Source organism: Buteo buteo, chromosome 1 (assembly GCF_964188355.1).
Source record: "Buteo buteo chromosome 1, bButBut1.hap1.1, whole genome shotgun sequence".
In the NCBI taxonomy this organism is placed as follows: domain Eukaryota; kingdom Metazoa; phylum Chordata; class Aves; order Accipitriformes; family Accipitridae; genus Buteo; species Buteo buteo.
The window spans coordinates 66,436,265-66,461,913 of record NC_134171.1 but is presented as its reverse complement, the minus strand read 5'-3'; the positions used below and the strand labels follow the sequence as shown (position 1 = coordinate 66,461,913).

The 25,649-nt window shown below is 44.8% G+C and overlaps 1 protein-coding gene across 1 annotated transcript; it reads right to left on the bottom strand.

The window, feature by feature from the left end:
- Positions 1-1,987: 1,987 nt before the first annotated feature.
- LOC142036666 (AF4/FMR2 family member 1-like) lies at positions 1,988-25,091 on the bottom strand. The gene is made up of 15 exons (XM_075040082.1): positions 25,063-25,091; positions 24,908-24,962; positions 24,739-24,776; positions 23,150-23,306; positions 19,505-20,422; positions 16,888-16,985; positions 13,077-13,323; positions 11,952-12,043; positions 10,889-10,952; positions 9,931-10,067; positions 8,653-8,724; positions 7,929-8,022; positions 7,783-7,826; positions 6,159-6,385; positions 1,988-3,369 (listed from the first exon to the last, which is right to left on the bottom strand). The coding sequence occupies exons 1-15, from the start codon at positions 25,089-25,091 to the stop codon at positions 3,248-3,250; spliced, it is 2,394 nt and encodes a 797-aa protein (XP_074896183.1). The 3' UTR covers positions 1,988-3,247.
- Between the last annotated feature and the right edge of the window lie 558 nt (positions 25,092-25,649).

The following is a 25,649-nucleotide window of genomic DNA, read 5'->3' as shown; positions in this document are numbered from 1 at the left end:
TCCATGTAAGTAGGGTTTTCAACTATTAAATAAATGGCATCTTAAAAATAGAACATTTGAGAATTTCAACACATGTATTATTTCTTCTAAATAAATATTGCATGGAAATGATTCTGTTTTGCCACCATAGCTGCCTCCTCTCCTCCTGGGACTCAACCACCACCTCTGTTTTTCCTTGGATTCATGGTTTTGTTTCCTAACGGCAAATGCTATTTCCTCCACTGTTATGTTTTGGTTTGGGTTTTTTTATTTATTATTTTTTTGTTTGGTTTTTGGTTTTTGGTTTTTGTTTTTGTTTTTGTTTTTTTTTAAAGGCCTGAACAGGCCCAAGTCAAAATGATGAGCATCTTTCCTAACCCTTTGCAGGCCTCTGACCTAGCTCAAGGTTGAAATACGATGGCTTTTCAAAAATTTCCTATTATTTAAACAGTCTTCTCCATGACCTGAAACAAAACACAGCTTCTTGCTATGTAGCTTAGTCCTGAGGCTTCCACTGATCGCTTTTGAAATGAGAGCCCCCAAATAGCCCCCCACATGCCCGTAACACAAACTGCCTGTGATCTCATTTCCTCCGAAGCCTGGGGGAGCAGGAGCAGTTCTCGCACAACTGTCTTTGCATGGTAGCAGAGCACGTGCTGCCTTTTCCCAACTGTAAAGAAGCAAATGCCAGTAGTTCATCTGCCTTCGCTGGGTGTCTTCTTACCAACTTTGCTCACCCGGCACCCTTGCACGAGCTTTCCTAGGAGCAGGACAACAGATTATCACTCTCTGGGCAGTAGAGTGCCCAAAGAGCAGGCGAGGACAGGACCTGGTGCACCCATGGGCTGCACCAAGCTGGATGCAGGAGCGGGGCAGCCGCACACCCTGCCTCGCAGGTTGTGGCAGGCAGTTGCCCCGGGGCTGGCAAGCCATGAGCAAGCGGCTCTCCGACAGGAACCTGGCCTGGCAGCAGGGAGGGAGATGGGTGTATGCGAAATGAAGTACCAGGGGTACCCGTGTCCCTGCTTCACCTTATGCTTCCCCCTCAGACTTTGCTATCATTCTTACAGACTCCCACAGCGGTTTTCAGGTTCAATAAAGCTTACTGCCTGCCTTCCTCCTCCTCAGCTGGTGATCCTAAAACCAGCTTTGTTTGAAGACAAAGTCAGAAGAAGGCATCGTCCCACTAGTATGGAATCAAGCTCCAAAGTGCACGTCAAGCCTTCGGGCCGGCTGGCCATCGCTGCGCTTCCTGAGAACAAAACAGTTAACACTGAGCCTCTCTCTGTCCCTGGCTTATTCAGAGCAGTTGCTCCTCCAGGGAGGAGGAGTACAAGTGAAGTTTGATAAGGAAAATGGGGAGGGGGGGGACATGGACCTTCCTTCCATTGGTTAGGACAACTTATCCCTGAAATGCACTAAGGCTTTTGATAAAGTGAACGTAAAAGGACAGCCTCTTGAAGCTGCAGGAAGACCCGGCCATGATCCCGGCAGTCCTGCGCTGCCAGGGGAGACAAGAGGAGAGCTCCCTTGTGCTCAGGACAAGGGCAGGACCACAGCACACTCCTGCCAGCTCCTCCCAGAGGCAAGAGGACTCCAGGCTTCCTTGTGGCAGGGCTCATTTCTACAGAAACGACTTCTGGAAATGCAGACCTTTTGTTGATATTTATTTACTGTCCATTTTCGGAAGCCTCAAAACCACAAGAAGGTACTTTACAAAGGGGGTACTGCTACATGCATGCAGACCTGTTCCTCCATCCTGAAATTATGTGGAAAAGGGAGCTAATTCTTTCCTGTAAGCACAAGTATTTTGGGATACCATCCTTCTCTTTGCCACTCCCACGGGTTTGTCAGAGATAGGGCGAGGGATGCGAGAGGGGACCAGAGGGCTAAGGCACACTATTAGATATGAGGACGGCAGGACGCTGCTGTCATGTAACAGGAAATCTTTGGGTAGAGAAGGGTGTCATCTTACTGCATACACTAATGCCATGGATGCCGCCTTCACTGTTACTGTCACCTGCAAAATTGCAATTTCAAAACTGCAGCTCCTGACAAGGAAAAAATGCTTGCAAACAGTTAATTATCCCTTTTGTGTTCTCTTGACAGATTTCTAAGTTGCTGGGCCCATCCTGTAGTTTGGCTGAGAAAGAGCACAAGTCATCTCCCCCATGAAGGATGCCCTACTTTGGTACCAAATCCTGCTCTTAGATATTCACTGAGACCAGCAACGGTTGCAGGCAAATACCCAAATGCAAAATTTGTCTTATGTTCCACATTCAGCCACTTAGTCCCTCCTTAAACAGAAGTGATTCCTCCCCATGTAAGCTCTCAGACTCAGAACCATGCCCAAGCAATCCGAGTGACCCAGTACAGCTGTCCACCCCCACCCATCGGAATGACAAAAAGCAACCAGTCAAGGAGTCCTCAGTGTGAGTGACATCCCTCCACCACAGAAGAAAGGCAGAGCTGTTTCCAACCACGCCTGGTCATTTTGCCACCCCAACTGTTTCTGGCTTACAAGGCTTAAACCGAGCAAGACCCTAAGTAATACAGTTCGAGTGCTAAGGGCTTCTGTGTGCGTGAGTGCATGGCAAGGAGGAGGACCAAAGCAGCGACGACTTAAAAAGTGAACTTGCAGCACTGAAGGCAGTGGCTTCCCCCGCTTCTCAGGACAGCAGCTGGCTGAGAAATGCAAGAGGGTGGGGTTGGAAAGCAGGCAAGGCAGACCACTTTGCTGTTTTTATTGTAACATAACGCTTTTCGGTGCTGATGAGGTTGTTGCTACTTGCCATCTGAGGAACAAAGACACCAAAGATTGCATCCATGCTTGGAAAAACATTTCTCTGACATGTCTTCTGGGCACACAACTGTTGCAGACTGTGGGATGTTGCATAATAACCTCTGGAGGCAGATTTCCTTCTTGTCGGCACTTCTTCATGTGTGATTATTGTCCTGCTGGTTATTCGTAATAGAAATGTTTATAGACCATCAATACATTAGGCCATTCAGGCAATTCATTGCACTTCATTGTTTGAAAGGAAGGTGCCATCAACGCTGAGGCTTTCCTCCATCTCTTCTTTTTCAAGGCAGCAAAGCGCTACCCTAAAAATGCAGTTCAAAGTTTTTCCAGTGTAACCAGATCCCTTCCACCTTGATTTATTTTCCCTTGCAGGTGCTTTGTATCCAATGATTCAACAAGTTAGACTGTTTCTGAGGCTTCAAAAGTGCAAAAAAGTTCAAGGTATTTGACCACCTTGAGCACCAGTTAAGGCGTATTTGTTTCCAGTCTCAGCCACTGTAAACCCTGTCTAGCGTAGTGTACCAGTTCGGTCATGCTACTGTTCAGTGCCAGAGTGCACGTCGCTGTGCTGAGTTCAGCAAAAAACTCTGGAAAAAGGGGAGGGAGAAAGAAAACATTTGGTTGGTTTCACAAAACAGGCACATCCGACAGGCTAGGGGGCAGTGAGGAGCGACAACAGCAGCACACTGACAGTTGGCAAGTCCCATTAAACATTGTTCATGCAGAGAGGTCAGCAATAGTAGAAGGCTGGGAAATGTAATAAGTGCACGAGGCACAGCACGCAAGAGGAAAATCACACTCACACACGCCTACACACACTGAACCGCCTCCCCAGGTGCTGGCTTTAAAAGGACATCGAGACTCCATGGTAGGTGGGCAAAAGTTTGGGTGTTCATACCCCAGTTACTGCTGTGTGCTTCCCCCAGATTTTAAACAGGCCAAATTTGAGTGTCTTTCTGAGTGATGCCGGGAGGCACACACAGCCGTCATCAGACTGGTCCCTTTCCTTCATCCATCCTCAAACCTTGGAGACATCATGATTTCTCAACTGAACAGGTTTAAAAATTTATAGAGCTTGCCAGGCTATACAGCTCAGATTTGGGTTGCCTTTAGCTGGGCATGTCAGGCAGATTTCACAGAGTCCTCCTACCCTGCCACCAGCTTGAGGCACCACGCTCCTCCTCCCACATGGGCAGGAGAAGGCTCTTGCAGCATATCTGAATCTGCTGGGAGATGCCGGCAGGCTGCATGCCCTGCTCTGTGCTGGCAATCATCTGTGCAGGTGACAGTGAGTTACAGGAAATTATCACACCTATTCCTTTCCAGTCACCTTTCCAAGATATTCCTGCATGACCTGCCTTCTAGTGACATGGGCTCGTCCCAGTCCCTCGGTCCCTCCAGCCTTGATCGTGTTGCCAGGTACCTTTTCAGAAACCGCCCGTTCTCAGCTCTCCTTATTTACACACAAAGATTGAACCTGGAGGCTGAAGATTTCTGCTTGGCTGTGCAAGGAACTCTTCAGCAGCAGAGGGCACAACACTTTCATTCTAATACTTTCCAATTCAGAAGCAGAGAACACATTTCCCCTGATTTCCCTCCTTTTGTGTACAAAATGGGTATCCATTCCCTCCACAGGAAACAGAAGAGCTGTAAGCAGGGACAAGGAGTCTGAACACCCTGCCTGGGCAACCAGAAGATAATCTGATCTGGGACCACAGTACTTTGTGAAAGGAGAGTGACTTCACATGCACACGTGCAACCTCAGCTTGTCCTTGCTGTGGGAAATCAGAGGCTGAAGACAACCTCTTACAGCCTCATGATCCACGGTGCTACTCTGCATTACAGTGAGGAGCTGGGTCCTGTGCTGGAAGCAACTGGTTGCGGACCCGCCAGAAAGCACTTCAGCTCTGCACAAGTGACTTGGACGTAGTTAGAACTAACTGCTTTCCACTAACTTATGACTTCCCTGTTTAAGAGAGCTCGATAACTGAAGGCCACTGCTCTTTCCTCTTCTTATGCCCTATGAATTGCACAAAAGAATCAAGGATATGGCCTTTTTTTTAGTTTTAGGTACTCACTCTCCGCACCTCTTAGCATCTGTACATTACACTGAATATCAACAAGTTCCAGTTCTGAAATTCCTCCACCATCCTGAACAGTGACAACAACTGCTAAGCCTACATGAGTATTTACTCTTCTGCACAGATCTACTCCCTAAGGAGTATTTACTACCCCGGTCATCATTCCCCTACATCAAAACAGCAACACATAGCAGGTTCTGAATTTAGTCTTGATTGATGCAAGATTGTGCTCAGGCTGCCCTCCCACAGGTTTTCCTCCAGGACTCATTCCTCTGGCTTACCAGCAGCATCCACTGCTCCTTCTATGTGACAGTCTTTTCTCAGCCTTTAGAGGCTAGAATCCAAAATACTACACATGAATTGCTGCTGTGAGCACAGATTTGCTCAGAGGACAGCCAACAACTGGAGTTACTTTATTCAAAGGTGACTTGCAAAGCCTTTTGAATTTCAGCAACTGCCTCATTAGTGTGACTATTTTTACAGCCTTCCAACAATTCAGCCAGGCACATCGTGTTTATTTTCTTTCACAAGTTTGCCAACAGATCATGGCAAAACTTCCCTTTGCCCACAGTAGCTCACAAAACTTTGTGTTTTACGGAAAATGACACTGCAAATGCCACATGGGATGGCAGGTTACAGACTGAACTGCATCTGCTCTAGGGCTTTTGCTTATCCACCACTGCTTGTACCACAGGACAACACAACATTTTTAACTACAAAACTGTAAAATAAAAAAAAGTAGGAGCAATTTTAGAAATGCTGCTTGGCAAATACTGGTCACATGCCCAGCAAGGACTCCAATTGAAGTGCTGCTCAGCTTCTCTGTTATGGAGAGAAGCCAGCTTCACCGTTTTCAAGACAAAAATACCTGGAAGTTTGACAAACAAACTGAAACACAAGGGTACAGGCCAAAAAGATGTTTTTAAAGAAAATGGACCAATTCAGAAAAGCTAAGCGCCCCAAAGGGAAAAACAAACAGAAAAAAAAAACAACCCTTATGCTTCTTGTGTTACCATGGAGCGAGCTGGCTGGTTTCCTGCACTTGATACCCTCATGCCTTAGCTCTTAGACATTTGAGGATGCCAAGACAACCTTTTAATTGGAACACTCATCATTATATCACCACCAAGTATCTCTGCCAATAACCTGCCAATAAGCCATAGCTGTCTATTTCGACATTTTTACTGCTTTGTTCTTTAGGTATGGTGTTTGCTACACTGAGTGTTAGGATTTAAGCAAGTACATACACATAAACACAACACATAAGACAGAAAAGCCAGAGGGCAAAAACTTACCCTTATTCTTCCTGACCAGTGCATCAGCCCGTTCCCAAATATCATACGCATAGAGGATATAGGAAGTAATGTTGACGTAGGAAGAGGTGATGCTTGGGATATTATAAGGGACAGTGACTGAAGAGCCAATGCTGTTGCCGCTGCAGTTGCTAGCATTCGATCCTGGCTGAGAACTCACAGAACCAGCAGGAGAGGCCATTGGAGAAAGAGAAGGCATGCCTGTGCTTCTGCGGGAGAAAGAAACACCACCACAAACATTTCATTTCAGAGTCGAAAGTCTTGCCACAAGACTGGCTTATGCCAGGAGCTATCCAGTATCATCTAGGCCTGCAGCATAGAGTGTTAAAAACTGAGATGCATTCAGCTACATAACAGGTAATTGTCCTCTGAGTGCAAGGCCAAGGTTTTTGAATTGATTTGCGACTCTAAGGACTCCTCTTGACAAAAGAAAATGTGGGACCAGACATCAGAAAGGGCCACCCATCCACCTTCCAAAATCTACACCTCCTCGTGCAAGCCTTCACCAGATTCTCTAAGTGTTTTTTGCTAAAGACTTCCATTTCAGGCATGCTGAAGCTCCCCACCTACAGAGGCTGGAGCTTTCTGACAGCTAGTCAAAGCAGCCAGGTCAGCCTACACACACTTATTTATAGACCTAGGGAAGCTAAATGCAGTCAGCTGCCCGCCTTCCAGACACAGGCTGGCTTCATCACATCGCTTCACCCCCACCACTTCAACCAACCTCATTTCAGTCACTGGTATGAGCGAGCTTCCACCACTGCTCTTGGGAGACCATTTAATTCCCAATAACCTACGCTGTCCAAGGTGGCAGAAAAATAACTGGAATTTCAGCGTCACTACTGAAGACCAAACAACCTTCTCTCAACTGCAAAGTTTAAAAGGGACAGACGTGGAGCTGGATAGCTATCTGCCAAATGCAATTACCACAGGATAGAGAAAAACTCTTACTCATTGTCATTAAAACACAGCACCAGTCTGCCAGGCATTGGGCCAAACACTGTTATGGGACATCTTGCCTTTTACTTTTGCTGCCACATACGCAGCAACACTGCTGCAGATACATAGAAAGGACAAAATGCTCAATAACTCACAAATTAGAAAATTAGTTTCTTTTTCTTAATTGGTGACTGAGGTAAAGAGAAAAATATTAAAGTATCACCTCAAAGTTATGCTACCACAGGCTGAAGGCATAATCCTACTGGACAGTGGCCAGGGAGATGGGGATGGTACCCTGTTAAGTCTGAAACGATCTCTAGATGAGAGCGACAGAACAGAACAAAGATGACAACAACAGGGACTCTGAAATAGCATAGTGATGCTACCTTCCTTGCTCCTCTGGCCTGTTTCTCTGGTGGAGAACTGCTCTGCCTGATACACAGTAACTCTGGACCTCATAACAAAAAAAACCCCAACCTTTCCAATGAGAAAAGACAGGAAAGAGAGAGCAGAAACCTACTCATGCCCCCTAACAATATGATTTCAGGTGGTACGAAAGAGCGAGCGGTGAGGCACTCAAACGCAGCCTGCAACTCAAATACTCTGGATACTATTTTCACTCACACCCTTATAGACACATCACAACATACATCTTTTTAAATCTTACCTTACAACACATGGAGAAGGTGCTTGTGTTACTCTGGAAGAACTCTGCAGTAAGGAACAGAACTCTTGTTAGGTATGGGCTATTCAGCCAACATCAGTAACTACTGCAGCCAGCCAGCTGGCAGCTTAGTAATACGCATGCCCTACCTTGAAGTGGTCATTCAGGATCCTGGAATACTTTATTGCAGTCTCTTTTTTGTAACGAAACATTGCCATGTGCAGAATGGACTGGCAGCGCATGCTGTGAACAGAAACACAACCAAGAGTAAGAGTTCACGCTCACCGCTGCCTGCTCAGCAGTCATCAGCCTTGTGGGATGGAGGCAGGCACACATCAGCTGTATTGCAAAGTCAAGAAAGCTCAGAATTTCTCCTCCTGCTCATCTTAAAGAAAGACTCTGTAAAAAAATCACAAGGGGAGAAACAAAACCCAACAAAAAAACCAACCAAACAAGAAAGGGCCATATCTGGTCTTTTACATAAAACAGGTGCCCAACCTCTTATAGGTGCCACAGGCTGAGTAAGCCTCTGTCCAGAAGTGCCTCAGCTACGTTCAACTACAGCTTCAGTTACACAGCTCAAGCACGGACAGCCAAATCGCATTCTTTCACCTTAGGTGAGAGCCCTTATGTGCTCTCAAGTTACCAGCAGATCAATTTTTAGAGCCTGTGCCTTCCACATGTAGTCCCTTGTGATATCCCAGCTCACTTTAGAGATGTTCCTGTTCATTCTGGTTTTGATATTGTGGGGTTTTTTTCCTTGCAGAACTCTGATTCCCATTTAACTCATTCTTTTGCCCCTGAAAGTAACGGGTCTTTCACTCTATCAAGTCTAAAAACAGAATATGAAGGTGCAGAACAACGGTTACGCACCATAACACAGCAAAGATTTTTTCTTGTGAAGATGCTGAGGAGTCCGTAAAGGATTTCAATGTCATGGCGAATCTAAGGAAACAAACAGAATCTTGTCAGTCATCAGGGCTCTGAAGTCCTACTGTTTATGAAAAACCAGTGCATGCCGTTATCTCAAGCACTGGTCCAAAAGTCAAGAAACCTGCCCCGAGTTCTTAGTCCTGGCACCAAGTGCTTTGTATGATCTTGAGCAGAGGACTGTCTCCAAATGCCTTGTTTTCCACGCAGCAGGAACAGATGTGGCCCCTTATGCGACTCGCTCTCCTCTTACACTGATTAATGGGCAACATCCCTACAAGTAGATGCCCCCCGTGGGCCACCTACAGGCCTGAGGCCCAGAAGAGGTGCCCCCACCACTGACTACAACACTAATTCAAGTGTTTCTGGACAAGACAGACATCTCAGTGGAAATGTTTCTTTTGGCAAAGAACAAATAAGCAAACCTCCTTTTTGAAAACAAAGCAACAGTAGCATCTTGGAAATGCAGTCCCTCAAGACCAGAAAGCAAACAATGTCATTTAAAAAGTTTGAAGTCTACCACAAAAAAAACTCTGACAGCTCTTTCAGCTCTAAGGTCAGAAGTCAAATCAGCTCTCGAAAACTCACATAACCTGTAATTTCCATATGAATAAACCGATACCTGTCTCTCTTCTATCCAGTACATGGTTCCTTGGATTGCACTGCCTGCATATGTCATAATGTCTACTATCTACATGCATCTACTATGGCTGTGAAACTAAACAGGGAACGTTGCTAAAAGAAACCCCAATGAAGTGCACTGGTACAAAGACACATGGGAGAAACCAGTAAAATCTGCCTTCAATCAAGCTGCAAGAGCTTTGGGGCACAAACCGCTCTTCCACGTGCTAGATTGTTGCTTTGATTTTTTTTAACTGACATACTATTGAGCTCACATGCAAAAGCAACTTCAGTTCTGGATAAAGTAAAAACTCCTTCCTGTCCTCGATTATCTGAACCAGTGTCCTCTGGTGTACCTCAACTGCAAGGCTCAAATGCTGAGGAGGACATGGTGCCTACTTCTTCTGATAAGCAATGCTGAAACACATTTCAAAGGATTTGTCTCTGGTGCCTCTGGATGGTCTGTCTGATGCTTGTACAGCAACCCAAACTCTGCTCCATGGTGGGAATCCAGAGCTGCCACAGTTGCAAACAAGCAATGCAACTAACCCTTCCCCTCCAAACATGCTGCCTAACCATCATGCTTTGAAAACCACTTACTTGAGGAGATCTATGGTGCCCCTGAATATGCTGTAAGCTGATTTTGGTGCTGGTGCATCCGATTCCAAGGCGATCCCATACTCAATGAAGGAAAGGGCAGCATCTAGGTACTGAAAGGCCTTTCCAGTCTTGTCGGTCTATTGGGAAGAAAATTCTAATTTTTAGACTAAGACAAAAACTGCTTCTCTCAAGTATACCTGAATTCCCTTTTTTTCCCCTAGTTAGGCAGGATTTGAAGAAAGAAAAAGATGCAAGTCAGGCCTCCAGGTGATAATTAAAGGATTCTCAGCAGAACCCCTAATGTGGTCCCAGTCATCAGCTTTGTGGGCTCTGGCTATTCGTATCTCTTCCTCTTGCTCAACATTTTCCTTAAGTAATTTATTACCTTCACATTTTTGGATATTATTGTCTCATCTTGGGCGCCTGCTTTGGGAGAGGCAGATGGGGCCTTCCCATTGCAGTATTCCCTCACTTCATTTTCACAGGTAAATGGCAAGTAGCAAATGTACATTATCTGACTGAGCCATAATTAGCAAAAAAATAGGTTCATTCATGCATGCTGTTAAACTGCACATAGTGGAGAAAGCTAGTTACATCTGCAAAGGGCACTTCCAAGTCTTGTTCACCAACACAGGATCCTGACGTTTCAGAGTAAACTGTCTTAAAACTATCTTCCAAGGACTTTGCGATAGCTCTGCAAAGCAAACAGGCCTGCTAACCTCAGACAACATCAGTTCTGAATCCTATTCTCTAGGCACATTCTCTAGATGTGTTTACAACAAAGGGAAATGCCTGAACATTTGGCAAATAAAGACAGCCTCCCCACATATGACTTGAACATGCTCCATGTAGGGAGTATGGAAGTAACGTTAGCCAGCGAATCTTATTCACGTGCATGCAAGTATCAGGTCTGAATGCAAGAGCTGGTTAACATTTCTAGCACAGGGCCATGACTTACCATTGCATCAGCTTTGTGCTTCAGCCTCTTGGCCACTTCTATGTAGTATTCTATCGGATGCTGCCTGAATTGGGGACAGAAAGAGGAAAAACAGAAAACAGAGAAAAAGAGTAGGATAAATTTTACCTTCTTATCTACAGGATGCTATGAGTCCGAACATCCTGTTTTGGTAAGCTTGTTACAGCCTTATCAAACACACGTTACAGTTATGATAGTCACTAAATGAATGTTGTCTGCATGTTCAGAAATACATAGCAGTTGAATGGACAGATAAAATGAATTGATTTCTTAAAAAATGTATGTTAGAATAACACTGAAAACTTACATTTCTAAGTAGAAAAAACACTGGAGGTTAGGCTACTATGAGGCCAAGTTTACTTCTTTGCTCCCATGGAAAGATAGTAGTTACGTGATGCCCTATCATTCCTCAAGTACAATACCAGCAATACATTTTTGATTGAAGCATACAGTAAACTCTGCAGTATGACACACTCAGACCAAAAGAGCTTGCATTCAAGTTATCTGCTTACAAGAGATATGGTGTGCAACGCTTCTACAGAGCTGGGTCTCAGTCAACACATAAATGATGATAAATTTGGACTGCACACATTTCTGCGCATTGGGATAATCTATTCACCATGGAAATGGCATACAGCCACCTGTGCGCTAACAAAAGGAGCAAGTAGAGTCATACCCTCTCAGAAAAAGTCAGTTGCCTGCCCAGCACCCTGTCACAGAGGAGTTTGCCACTTGTCAAGAATCAGACAAATCAAAACCCATTACTTGTAGGCAGGCACAAGACACCTCCTCTCAGAGTTCAAAAGTACTTAATTTCTAGAGTAGCTTCCCTCAAACCAAGAACTGTTGTAATGAGACCTTTGCTTTGTGGTGGGTGGGCTAAGTCCCAGACACAAGAAGGCAGTACAGGGCAGGTCTCAGACATCTCTCTCTCTCTTTCCTCCCCAAAGAAGTGATCAAGAAGCAGAAGCCTGGGTGGCTGCAGGGCCAGCCTTGTCTGGTGTATTCAGAAAGTACAGGTGATGGGTGTAAAACAAAAACTTACTTTTCAAACGTGAGTTGAGGTCCCCTTGGCTTGGAGGCACCATTTGGCAAAGAAGGCACTGGGAAAGGATTTGTGACATCCCCTGGAGATCCCTGAAAAAAACACAGAGTGGAGATAAAGCTGGTTAGAGAGATGTCTAAATCAATTCCAAAGCTTGGCTTTCCTAAATTTCAAGAGAAAATGTTTATTTGTCCCAGGCATAATCTATTCTCCAGGCTCTCCAGCTCTTCTTACTTTCTTCCCCAGTACCCCTTTCAATAATGGAAATGGAAACTTGGCATCCTACCTGACTGCTAGCAAGGCTTAATACCATTCAAACTTCTCCCAAGCATGGAGAAATTAAGTAGCAGGTTTCCTTGCACAATGGCTAAAATAGCAGTAAGGCTGCAAGCAGCACATTCTTCATGGCCACTAGCCAAGGCAGAAGGGGTAATATCCATTCACACTTATTTCCAGCTTAACCACATGGAAATTGCTGATTCTCCACTACTAACTACATTATCAGGAAAAAGCAAGCAGTTAGAAGCCAGCTAATACAGCATGCACAGTCTAGCTTAACACACACAGCAACATCCTAGATCACACACACAGAGCCATGAGTAAGCAGCAATATAATTGAATTTTATAACCTCAAAATGCAAAGATCCAGCTGCAAGGATCATCAACAATTTTGTAAGCAAGCTATAAAACCTTATACCTAGGTCACGGTCAAAACCACAGGTTGCTTGTTTCGTATTTTTAAGCAATCCACTCTTTCTTTCTGTAAACACACTTATTTTTACACCAATATTGTACTTGCAGTTGCCTACAGTCAGAAGCAGTTACTACCATAAACACGATTCTCTTGCCTTTGTTTTTCACATGGTCACCCCTTCTCACTATGTTTCACTGGTAAGATTAAAACAGATGATGGAAAGTCAGCAGAGAAGTTACAACACAGGCTTTTGAGCTAGCAACATAAGGGCACAGATAGCCATTAAAGGGGTAAAAATGCTTCAAAGAGCTTTCTCTGGTGGCTTGTTTATCTTCCTTCCTTTTTAATATCCTCAGAGCATGTTTCTCAAGAGAATCACACAGCACCCATGGGTTGCAGGAAACATCCTGCCGGTTATAATGGATACCTACTTTGATGCCCTTTGAGAGCTCAGCGGGATTTCTCTCCACTTTCTTGTGCTTGGAGAACAAAGGATCCTTGTGGTTGCTCTCGTTCCTGGCAGTGTTATCCACGACAGGCAGCTCGCTGCTCTCACTTTTGGGTCTCTTTTGGGCCATCTTGGTTGACTTTGGTGGAGGATGTACAGGAGACATGGGTGGCAGTGGTGGGGGTAGCAGGAGATCTTTCTTCTGGGTTTCAAGTGAAGTTTTTGATGCTCTGGAGATGGGAAGCAAATTCAGCAATTGGGATGAATATGGTGTACATATAAGGTAGGGATTTTTTTAAAAACATAGTTATATCATGTGCCAGTTCTCTTTAAATTTCTCTGGAAGTGTGAAATGAGTTGTTAACATAAAGAATCCAACAAAAGCAAAACAAAACTTCAGGGACTTCACTGGCATTAGATAACACATCTTAAGCCGCCAACAACACACAAACAAGTTGGTTTTCAAGTAGGAATAACCTTCAGGACTTATCATTGGAGTAAATGCTTGCAACCAGAATACGAGGCTGTTGCAAAAAAAAGGCATCCCTCCAACACAGCCCCTTTTCACTGAAAGAGGAAGAGAGGCAATCACAGCAACTAAAATCCCTGGCACAAATCACCCAACAAGGCAAATGAACTGCAGCACTACCTCTCTTTCCCAATTATGGTAGAAGATATCTTCTATGGTCAGAGATACTCACCTAGACATTTGATCCTGTATGTGCTTTGACAGAATTCAACTGAGTCATTCCTTGCCAGGACTCACCAGCTCAACTAGACAACACTATAAAGTTGAGAGGATTCCAGTGATAGAGACTTAAAATGCTGTGCTTTCAAATGGCAGAGACTATCACATTTAATAGGATGGTGGCACATCAGATTTCTGATCATTTGAAGTTAGGATTACCAGGGAACTCTGGCAGCTGTAAGCAGCACCAAATAGCTCTAAACCTTGTTTCACTACTGCTCATTTACATCATTTTTATTCAGCTTCTCAAAGTTTCCAGGAAAACACAGAGCAGTGAATCCCAACTCATGGACTGCCTTATCAGAAGAGGAGGAAATGAAGTTAAACCCAGTGAGAAGACTGAAGTGTAACATTGCACATCTTGCTTCGTTCTGCTGTGCGTGCGACAGTCCTCTCCCCTCTTCCACAACCCACTTTTCCCGTGGCACAGTCCCTACTCACTGCACACATGCTCCCCAGCTTCACTACAGCTGACGCTCCAGAGAGGACTGTTTGACGCAGAGCTCAGCGGCATCCCCTGACCTGATCCAGAGCCCTCTCTCCCCAAAAACGCATCCTATTCTTCCCACTCTGAAAGCCAGAACATGGCTAAAAGGGGTGCTCATTTTCACTGAGAAAAAGGGAGGAATGAACCACAGAAATAATGCCCTTCCATTATTACCACAGCTGAAATATCCCTTCACCCAACTAAATGTTAGCCCTAACGCCTAAGTGCTTTCAGAGTACTTCAATGTTTTCTCTGCAGAAAAGCAGTTTACTCATGTTGTCAGGACACAAACCTCAATGCTACATACCAATGCAAGTCAATACCTCAAATTCAAGCCACAATCAAGCAGGAATTGAATGCAGTAGCCCAGAACTGACACAGGAGCCTCCCCTCTCAGGAACACCGCCCATTTGAAGACATGCTCTTGGAAGCGTTTGCTCTAGCAAAGACCTAGCCAAAATGCTGGCAGTACACTGGTATGCAAATTATGGGGTAAGTTTCAGCAGATCTACCAGAAACACTGCAAATGCTATAGTGGAATACATGAGAAATTCCTGGCCATAAAGGCCATCTGAAATTCTAGAAAGACCGCAATTCAAAAGGCACACTGGTTGCGTCCCCATTAGGTCACATACAAAAAAGACAAAAACAAGATGATGATTTTAGTGGAGAACGCAAATGCTCCCTACCCACCTATACATACAAATCTGTTTTCTGGACTGGGCTTTGCACATTTCACCTCTATGCAAATCTGGGCTAGTCAAAGTAAAAAGCCTACTGGCACTGCGGCATCTTGGTTTGGTTAGAGAAAGGGGGAGCTGCATGTCCACGTGCTTCTGGAGCATCCCAGCTCAGCAGCCTCCCATGGCAGCAAGGTGAGAAAAGAGAGCTCTGCAATATCCATCACATTCACCTCTGCATTCTCAGCTGGGAGAAGACAAGTTCCACCTAGCACAGACACTGTGTGCACCAGCCGCTAAGTGCTGTTCAAAGTCTGTAACCGATGACAGCAAAAGCAGCTGAGGGAGTAGAGAGTATCAGCATTAACATCTGACTTTTTTCTTTCATCAGGACCTGTCCGATTAAGAAAACAGCAATGATCACCGAGTCAAAATTTATGGACATACAGTTGCATTTAGTACAATATCCTTTCCCAAGAGGCTGCCAGAACTTGCTCTGCTGTGGACGTGATTGCTCAATCATGGGAATAAGACTCACGACTTCGGGGCCACCCTTTCAGCTATTTCACCTGTTTGCAGCAGGAGCCTGAGCAAGCAACTCAAATTTGTCTGCATCTCAATTTCCCCATGTGCAAAACACGTTCACATCATCTTCTCACCTTACAAAGACTCAGAGCTTTAAATGCATGTGAAGTACTATGAATCTGCTAAAAAGCTTTCTGCTGCTTCCCATGCAGTGAGACCACGAACTTCCCCAAAACAAGTATGACAGTAGAACCCAGAATGAGGAAAACATGCGCAAAGAAAAAGAAGTTCGTAAGAATCATTGAATGGTTTGGGTTAGAAGGGACCTTTAAAGATCATCTAGTCCAACTCCCTTTTTAAAAGCATTTTAAGGCTAGTTCCATTTCTCATGAAAGCAGAAATAATTGATACTTGAACTCTCAAGTCTTACTCACCTAGAGTCATAGAAGAGTTTTGGTTGGAAGGGACCTTTAAAGATCATCTAGTACAACCCCCCTGCAATGAGCAGAGACATTGTCAACCAGATGGCAAGTTCTCTTGCCATCCCCTGAAACACCTAAGCCATCGTGCAGAACAAGCATATGCTACTCCCCACAGAACAGCTGCCACCTCCCAGATCACCTGGGCAATTGTCTGCTGAGAGATTACCACCACTGTAGTTTAGAGAAGGGGAAATGGCTCCTACATCCCAGCGTGCAATCTACCACACTGTTTGCAACTCAAACAACGTCTAATTTTTTTGCACAAATTTGTTTCCTGCATCTGGTCTGAAAGAGAGCAGTGCAAATGGTTGCCTACCAGCTTAGAAGGAAAAGTAGTACGGGCACAACTGGCAATTAAATTTCTTGCAGCATAAACAGATTCTTTGAGCTACATGTAGTATATGGATCAGAGCATGCAGCAACATAAGCTGCAGGATGGACAAGTTTGTGTTTAAAATGGTGAAGTCTTCATTCCCATCTCAACTGTTCGAAATCAGGACAAATGCCACAACATTCAATGCTTTTGCAGCAGTGTAAACCAAGTATAGGAGAATGATCAGCCACGGAAACGTCAGCTTATGCTTGAATGATTAGAACCATAATCCTCAGCGTTAAGGGAGAGGAAGATAAGTGACACCCAAGTATCACTTCACATCTGCAACAAATAAAAAGGCGAATAAATGACACTCCCATAGCCACATGGTTGGTTCCAGGATGTAAAGACAGATTGCAGCAGATTAAGTTTCAGAAGGCACACGATGTTATAAGCAAACTCAGAAGTATAAGGACAGGAGATACAGTTCCTCGCCTTAACCTTTTTAAAAAAAGACTTAGTTTTATGCATGTCTGCCATCCCACCACTGTACACTCACTTCAATTTATTGGAGTCTTTGTTAGCTGAAGACTGCAATGATTTTCTTTCTTTTTCTGATTTCATTTTCTTCCTATCAATCTCCTTCTCCACTTCCCTCTAACAGGAAGAAAAAAAAAAAAAAATCACTCACGTTTTGAAAGTTGGTGCAAAGTACAGACCAATACAGCTAAGTTTGATTCTGGTTAAAAAAAGAAAAGGATAAGATATTAGAACTGACAAAGCATAAACCCAAAACACAGCGGATATAGATTTCAGGCTCGCTGACAAGTATCCTAAAATGACATTTTACCTACATTTGCTTGGATAGATTAATTATTTTGTAGTGATGGGGATGGAACTGCTAAACCTCTTGTTGCTAATAGTAATCAAAATTAAGGCATCTCCACTGCTGAAAATAAGCATTCCATCTGTTCTAGATGGGCTTTTTTTCCCTACTCAGTACGAATTATACAGAAATGTATTCAGATTCCTCCTGGCAAAGTCATGAACTGCAAGCAATTGTGTTTTGTGGTATGCCTTATCAAAGGGAAGGAAAAAAATGCATTCACAGGAGAGTTAGATCCCTCCGATTCCTCAGATGTGCAGGGGTTTTTGGTTTTATGAAGAAGAATCTGATACAGCTGAAATTTTAAACAGGCAGTTAAAATCACTGCCATTGTCCTCCAGAAGAACAGGAACCATTAAGGCGGAGAGGTAATAAATAATACTTTTTAACTGCACTCCATAGGTCTTACAATACAAAGCGTGCAAATCATCAGCTCACCTGAATGAAAAACTTTAGAATAATTTGCTACAAGCCAAGAAAATGTAAAAGAAACTGCACTTATCAGTCAGTGTTACCCACAGTGTGCCTGGTGGCAGCCAAAAGCATTCCAGGACTTTCTGTCTCTCTCCCAAGAGTACATGCAGGTTTATGTCACTGTGATGGAGCTCAGTAGATTGTGCTCGGCAGAGTCGACCTCTGGCAGTGTGCTCAGGGCAAGGCTCCAGCACCTAGATCAAGTTCTTAAACTGTTTCTCAAGTTGAGCTCCACACTGCCGCAAACGATGTCTGACAGCTGTACCTGACCTAGCTGGCTGTTACGAAGCCTGAGCCTCCAAGGACACTGATGCATGCTGACATAATGCAGACAGCAAGGCTCTGAGGAGGGGTTTCCTGCAATCAGACACTCAGGCTGCAAGGGAAGACATGTCTAATATCAAATAGCTCCTCTTTTGGGTCTTTGAGATAACAGGAGAAGCAACAGATTTGCTGCCTGTTTACCCTCTTCCACTGCTCCGCAAGAGGGGGACTGCTGTGGTCTCTCCGGTTTCTTCACCCTTTCCCTGCTCTTCTGAATTCTCCCCCACAACTATGGGAAGTTCAGAAAATGACAAGACTAAATGCAACCCACACGGGAGCCAAGGTTGTTCACCCACATGTGCTAAGCCACCTGCTCTGTGAGGAGGACCAAGAAGGTATACAGGCACTGAAATATCCACAGTGAATACCCATTCACCACAAGGCCTGCAACCAACCCTGTGCAGCTGAACCAGCTGGCTAGAAGTATATTCACAGCCCCCTTTGGGACTTAGCTTTCCAAAAAACACTTGTGAGCAACTACCATCTCAGTTAAATAAAGGGCTGTCTTGTAATTCAAAGCAAAGCAACTATTCTAGCTGAAGGACTCTGGACACATGCATCTTTTAAGCACTAGCATCGCTGCTAGCACCTCAGCAGCTCCAGGGGAAACCAAAGAAGTTTTCTACATATTTAGCCAACCGCTGAGATCCAAAGCAGGGTTTAGCGACACTTGTTACTCTCGGTGAACCTGGTTCAGTTAAAAGTCTGCATTTATGGAAAAGCAAAAACATGGGGCTGCTGCCATCATCCCTAGTAATAACACAATTCACACCTGCAGAATTTGTTCCTCTTTGTGTAAGCAAGCAATCACAACTGTTTCATGGAAATGAATGACTCCACACAGGAAAAGACTACGCTACGCAGCCTAAGGCTGCATGGCTAAAGGCAGCAGAAGGTCCACGCATAGACAAAACCAAAAACCACAGACCAGGGCAGCCTGTGTCAGTTCTCCCCACAAAGTGCAGGCAAGGTGCTCTCCCACAACAGACATTAAATGGATAGTGTAGATGACTGCACAGTCTGGGAGGTGCTTCAGATACCATGCTGCATTTAAAGGGGTTGCAGGGGGAGGGGGCACCACAGCCCTACAAAGCTCTGCTTGGTTGAAAGCCAGGGAAACCCACAAATGCTACCAGGGGGCTGGCCAACCACATGCTGACACAGCCTGCTGCTGAAAGCTCCTCCAATATAGGAGGGCTGGGGTTTTGTTGTCTGAGAAAACTAGTATTTCAAGAAAATACAGCAAAAAGTGTTTTCAAATACCAAAGCGTTTGTTAGCTCACGAGGCTTTTCATTTGCTCAGCAGGGCATTTGTGACCAACAAGAAACCTCTATGAACGGCTTTGATACACATTCCCTTTAGAAGTTTGATAACACCTTTAAAGGAGGAGCGCAAGGGATCTACTCCCAACTTAGGAGCAGAAATGAACTCTCCGCATGGGTTTTTCAAACACCACCTTGGTCCTTGTACAAACCCACCTCCACCTCTTACCTTCCTCTTCTGAAGGGACTTGTCAAGAGTATCCGTGATTTTTCTCTCCAAGTCCTGCTTCCTTGCACCAGGGGGTTCCTTGGCTTCTGCTCTCTTCTGGTGACTGCCTTTCCCAGGGGGCTGGGGGACTCTTGACAGCAGAGGGAGATCTATTTTCACCATGAGGGACTGAGGGGCAGGGGAGTCCCTCACTGGCGAGAGCAACTTCTTCCCCCTGATAGGCAAGGGAAGTTTCTCCTTGTGAAAATCCTCTCTGGCCACGATGGCAGGCCTGTGGCCGCTAGTCCTGGTGGGGCTTGTGCCCTGGCCTTGAGGAAGGGGACTGAGAGCGAGATGCTCCTGGACACTGCCAAGCAAAACATCTCTCATGACCTTGGGGTCCAAGAAGGGTTTGGCATTGGCCTGGTGGGAGCTCTTGTGCTTTCTGTTCTCAGGGGGCTCTTGCAGTGCCGGGGTCAGGTCTTTTCTGTCACTGGATTTTGGCTTCCCTTTCGTTTTGACTTTTGGCTTGTCTCTGGAAGACTGGTCTCTGACCTCAAAAGGACCAGGGTCACTCTCCACCTTCAGGCCTCCTTTGGGCCCCTCGTGGACAAGGCCCTTGCTGGGCCCTTTGATGCCCACAGTCTGCCTGGGTGAGGGCCCCTCGGCCCGCACAGGAGACTTCTGGCAGTTGCGTTTGGTCAGAAGATGAGCGTCCTGAGGAGCCCTGGCCGCTCGGCCAGAGCTCTTGTGATGAGGCTCCCTCGGCTCGGCACGCTGGTGGGAGGAATTGCTGCTGACAGCCTGCCCCTGCTCCTTGCCCTCTTCACATCCATCCCCATGGGCAATTTCGCTGAGACTCTCTGTTGGCACTGCTGGTGGGTTCACCTTGGTTAGCCAGTTGTCAAGCTGCCACTTATTAGAAGTCGGTGGGTCAGGCTGCACACAAAAAGAGAAAGGAAGGATGCAAGACTTTATGATGCCTTTATGGGCTATTTTCATCCTAGCATGGCTTACCAGAGCCCAGTAAAATTTCCCCTTGATGTTAAAAGAGCTTGAAAGTGAAAGACCATGTGTCAGTGGTGATGCTTTAGCGTCTGCACATTGACAATTCAGAAACACAGACCTCATCTTCGCACAGGATCAGTCAAACGTATTGCACAGCACTCCTGGATCTCTGCTAGCCTTACCTGTTGCTCAGCAAGAGACCAGTCTACATGAAAGCTTCATCTTGGTTTGCCACTAACCAACACCGTTGTGCAATCAGACAACATATAAAAAAAGCAGCAGGTGTAGAAATGGATTAGGTGCTGTCCTCGCAACACTTTTGGAAAGTTAGTTGCACACAGCACTACTTTCAAAACAGATGAGCAGCTGTGCCAGCTAACACATCTCATTGAAGTCTGACAGGTAGGCTGTCAGGCTCCTGTGGTTTAGCCAAAAGCAAACCATTTACCAAAATAAATTGTATGGCTAGCATGTCAAGTCCGGCCTCTTCTGAGTCCTCTGCCTACACAACCCAACACTCGCTTCCCTCTGGGTCAAGCAAGGCGTGAGCAACGACTGAAGTCTGAAGGCCCCTGGCATCACGGTCAAATAACATAACGTGGTTGCTACAAGCTCTGCCTAATCTAACAGCGGTCTGACAAATTACGAGAAAAGCAAACCCAACTAATGCTAAAAGAGACAACAGAAGCTGCAAATCTGAGGCATTATTCTCTGGGGCCCATTCTGAAAACACCATGTATGTGGCAACACCACTCAAATGGGTAACTCATTATCTGGGCACCATCAGAGCACAGCTAAACTCCCGCACTCACTGATTCTCCCCAGTTACCACTCTCACTTCTGAGAAGAGCCACAACCCTTCCCCGAAAAGAGAAAGCCCAGTACGTGAAATGTTTTCCGAGACTAATGAATCCCTTCTGCCATGATTTTCTTCTCTATCCAGACTCAACTCACTGTAGAACATGCAGATAAATAAGACATGTCTTCAACTGTGTTTAAGTCAGTCCATCTAGAATCCTGGTTTAAAAAACAGTGCTTGGTTTTACCATGGGTTTGGAAGTAAAATTAAACCACGAATTCCATTAGGCTTTTCAGATAACACAAATCTGCTTTATTTTCATCAGAATTTTAACTTACTAGCCACTGAAGAACATTTGTTTTTTGGTCAAACACTGTAAAAACATGGCTAAAAGACTTAGTAAACTTTGGTTTATAATGTACGTAGCTATCAGACAGTGGCATACTCTGATCCTTTTCTAGCACTTCTACCATCGGTTATCTTGTTTGTGATCTACACCATCATACAGGTTTTCATTAGGTTTCCAAAACCAAAGGATAGTAAGAGATTTTTTTAAAAAAAAAAAAATAAAAAAAAAAAATAATAAAGGAACTACTGCCTATAGGTCTTAAAGTCTGTTCTTTTGCATGTGAAGAACTGACTATAAACAAATGGGCCATGTGCACTAACTTACTCCTTGAGCACCATGGATGAATAGTTTGCTGAATAAAAAAGGATAAAATGGTCAATGGCAAATAGTTAGGACTTCACTAGAGCGAGAAGGATCTTACAATCTAGTATTTTCAGGACAAACCAGGCAGGATTTGGTAAAAGAGGAGAAGTATAACATCTGTCCTTCCAAAGACACCCACATTGCAGAGGGCAAAGTCTGTAACTGAACTGCTAGAGGGTGAAGTGTAGTAGATGTGAGATGAAAAGATACACCTTCTCAAAGCTTGTTTTCTGCACATAAAATTCTCCCTGTTCATGTGCTTCTAAGGTAAAAGAAAGGAAAACTAGGGCTGGAGGAGGGGGCGGGGAATAAATTACACGGTTTCTGTGTTTTGTGAGAGTACCTCAAAACTGGCAGCAGATTGGTTTACATCAGCTGTGGTCCACAGGATATAACTATGTACTTCCCACTGGCCCAAGAATGTTTTGCAAGCTGGAGGAACTGTTTGAAACCATGGGACATGAGCACTTCTGCAGCAGATTTTCAAAAAATGCATGGTCTCAATTATGAAACTTTAAGGCGCTAAGTTCTGGTTGTCTGCTTTTCCCAGTAAAAGCCTCAGAAATGCCAGTGCAGCACTATCTGAGCCAAATTCAACAGAAGCAAGTCTAAGCACATTCCAGCCCTTCCTGCAGGTCTCATCACTTCAGCTGTGATCTGGGAGAAGCTGAATCTGTCACTCACACACAGGAGCTGCAGGGAGGCAGTGGCTCCTCTTAATGTATCAGGAAACTGGTCTCACCCCGAAGCAACCCATAGCCTTGGCACCCAGGAAAGCTGCACGGGCAGACATGGGCCCCAAACACCCCAGACAAGCTGTGCTTCTCATCTGCACCTTGCTTGTGTCTCACCCGTGAAGGCACTAATTCCTCCAGGAGTGCTAGACAATGATGCCAAAGGAGAAGGGGGCAACACTTCAAGGTTAGGCACGTAGACGTCTAGTTATGCTGTTACTAGGGGTTATTTAATTGACAAACTCTAGAAGGGAAACAAAGGGCAAGATAAGCCTGATGATGCAGCAAAGATGTCAAGGGGACACCTGAACAACGACAGTATTTCAGGTCTCCTGTCCTGAATGCATTCAGACAGCAGAGAGTCTGAGGCAAGAGGCTGCATTAAGCAGCCTCTACATTTTATTGGCATTCACCTCAGGTGCTGACGCTCTCGGAGGGTCGTTTGCTTCACTGTCACTCGAGTTGCTCTCCGTCTCTGAGTCTGAAGAGCTGTCTGAGTCACTGGTGCTCCCTGACTCCGGGCTGCTGGAATGTGCTGATGCCACACTCTTGGGCTGGGACTGTAGGGCACTGCAAGGCCACCATGAGATAAAATTAGAAAGCAGCATGGGTGAAGGTTACTTACTTATTATATTGACATGGCAGGATTCAAAAATAAAACTGAAACCCTGTGTTTTGGCACTGAGAGGGGAGGGGAGAAGGCCAAAGGAATACATTGCCATAGTCAAAAGATAAAGCACTGGAATAAAAAACCTCTGGAAATAATAAAACCTTCAACTCCAACCCAGTCGGACAAATACGTAAGCAGGACATCACTGCTCCAGTATGAAGCTGCATTTAGCCAACTGAAGTTTAAAAAATAACCAAAACTAACGAGTGTTTTTCTGAAAGCCCCAACCCTCAACGGAAAAATTTCCAATAAAGGCTAACAAGACAGAAACATACATTCCAGGATGGTTTCTCTTTTTTGTGTTCTCCCCCTTAAGTTTTTACTTCTTCATCTGTGTTACTTGGTCAAGGTGCTGTAACTGTTTCATTAACGGTCATGTCAATCAGTAGCATTTTTTGCAACACCCTCCCCTACTCAAAAGTGTTTTCCTCTAGCACTGACAATGGGAGTGGATGGAACTGAGGGAGAACTGTGACTTTTATGCACACCTTCTTTTTGTTTTGAAATGGGCTTACAAAATGTTGATTTTTTTTTTTTTTGCTTTGAAAACTGTTTCCCACATTAGTATCAACACATTTGTATGATCTGGAGGCAAGCTCCTTGCTTATCCAGACTGATACTGTGAGAACACTCTATTTCAAGAGCTTGCAGAGACACAGATCACACCAAGAACTGACGTGCCCTTCTGCCAGTCTGACTTTGTAGACCATTAGCCTGTGCTTGAAGAATATAGATATCAAGCCAAAAACATATGTCAGTGCTCTCCTATAGGAAAAATTCTGGGCTTCTCCACCTTTCTTCCTCTAATGCTGGCGTGTGGCTGTTCAGTCTACCTTGAATACTGCTTCTGACTAACAACACATGGCAGGAACTGCTTACAGCCAGCTGCCTTATCAGTAGGAGCTGAAATAGCCTCCATGAGCCTACCTAACCCTTTTCTGTTCTTCATCCACTTGGCTTTTTTGGGCTTCCTTCTAAACTAAAACTGGACTCACACCTCACTTGTCACTACTACAACTGAAAATCCCATTAGATCCAGTGTGATCTACATATACACTGGTGGAGAGGAAGAGGAGAAAAGAAGGGAACAGTTGGGGAAATCAGTTCTGGTTCACAGACAAAATCCAGCATGTCTGGATTATTACTTTCTAATCGGAGCTTTCCGTAAAACTCCACACAACTAAAGGCGATTTTCAACAGCAGCTTCAGGCAGCTAGAAACCAACACCTGTATCTACAAGAGAAACCAGGAACCCTTACCCATCTTCTACCCCATTAGTTTTGTTTTTCCTCCTTATTTGGTCTAGCTAGTAGTTTGGGAACAAACCTGTACCTTGGAGGAGCAAGTGAAGAAGGTGGCTTTTCAACAACCTGTTTTGTTCACAAAAACAAAGAGGAGAGGGGGAGGAAAGGTTAGCTTAAGGAACTCGGAACAACACAACAAGTTGTGATGATTTAAAGGGAAGTCTGTGTGCCTAGTGTATAAAACATCTAAAACTGACTTGGTCGTCACCACTCTCTTCACTATCACTGAGCTGCAGGTCGGCCTGGAGCATTCTGAAAGACAACCAGAAGACAAATCTCAGCCAAGGCAGACACATTTTCAAGCAGCAGACACTGAGAAAGACTTAGTTTGCACTTGCCAAAACAAACAAACCTCCCACATCCTTTTTGAACATTTAGCATGCTCAATCTGCTAAACCTTGTCATTACCTGAATGAACGATAAAATGATAACACACAATCTAGGGATTTAACTGTGCTTTCCAACTGATCTCAGGACACTTTGCAATGGAGGTCAGTATCCTTGGCTGCCATCTACAGACAACAAAGACAAAGTTCCGTGAGCGGAATTCTAAACGAAGGTTACCTAGCACACTAACACAGCCAACAAAGGTTACCTAGCACACTAACACAGCAGGGCAGGGTGGAAGAAGTCTGATCCTTGTACAGCAAGAGACTAGCATGCTACTAGACTGCACTGGCTCCCCAAGGGGCAGAAAGCATCAACTTTGCACCAGAAGCTGTGCATGTTCACTCTCTCTGCGAATATTTCTTCTGCCACAGGGGTTCTTTTTTTGCTGCTGAGGTCTCCTACACAAGACGTAAGCAAATGCCAAGGTCAAGCCTATCTCCTATTTCATGCCCAAATAAGAAAAATAAGCTGTAACACATTTTATAGCAAGAAAACAAATACGAAAGATCCCCAATGAACCACATCACCTTGGAAAAGCGAGGAGAGAGT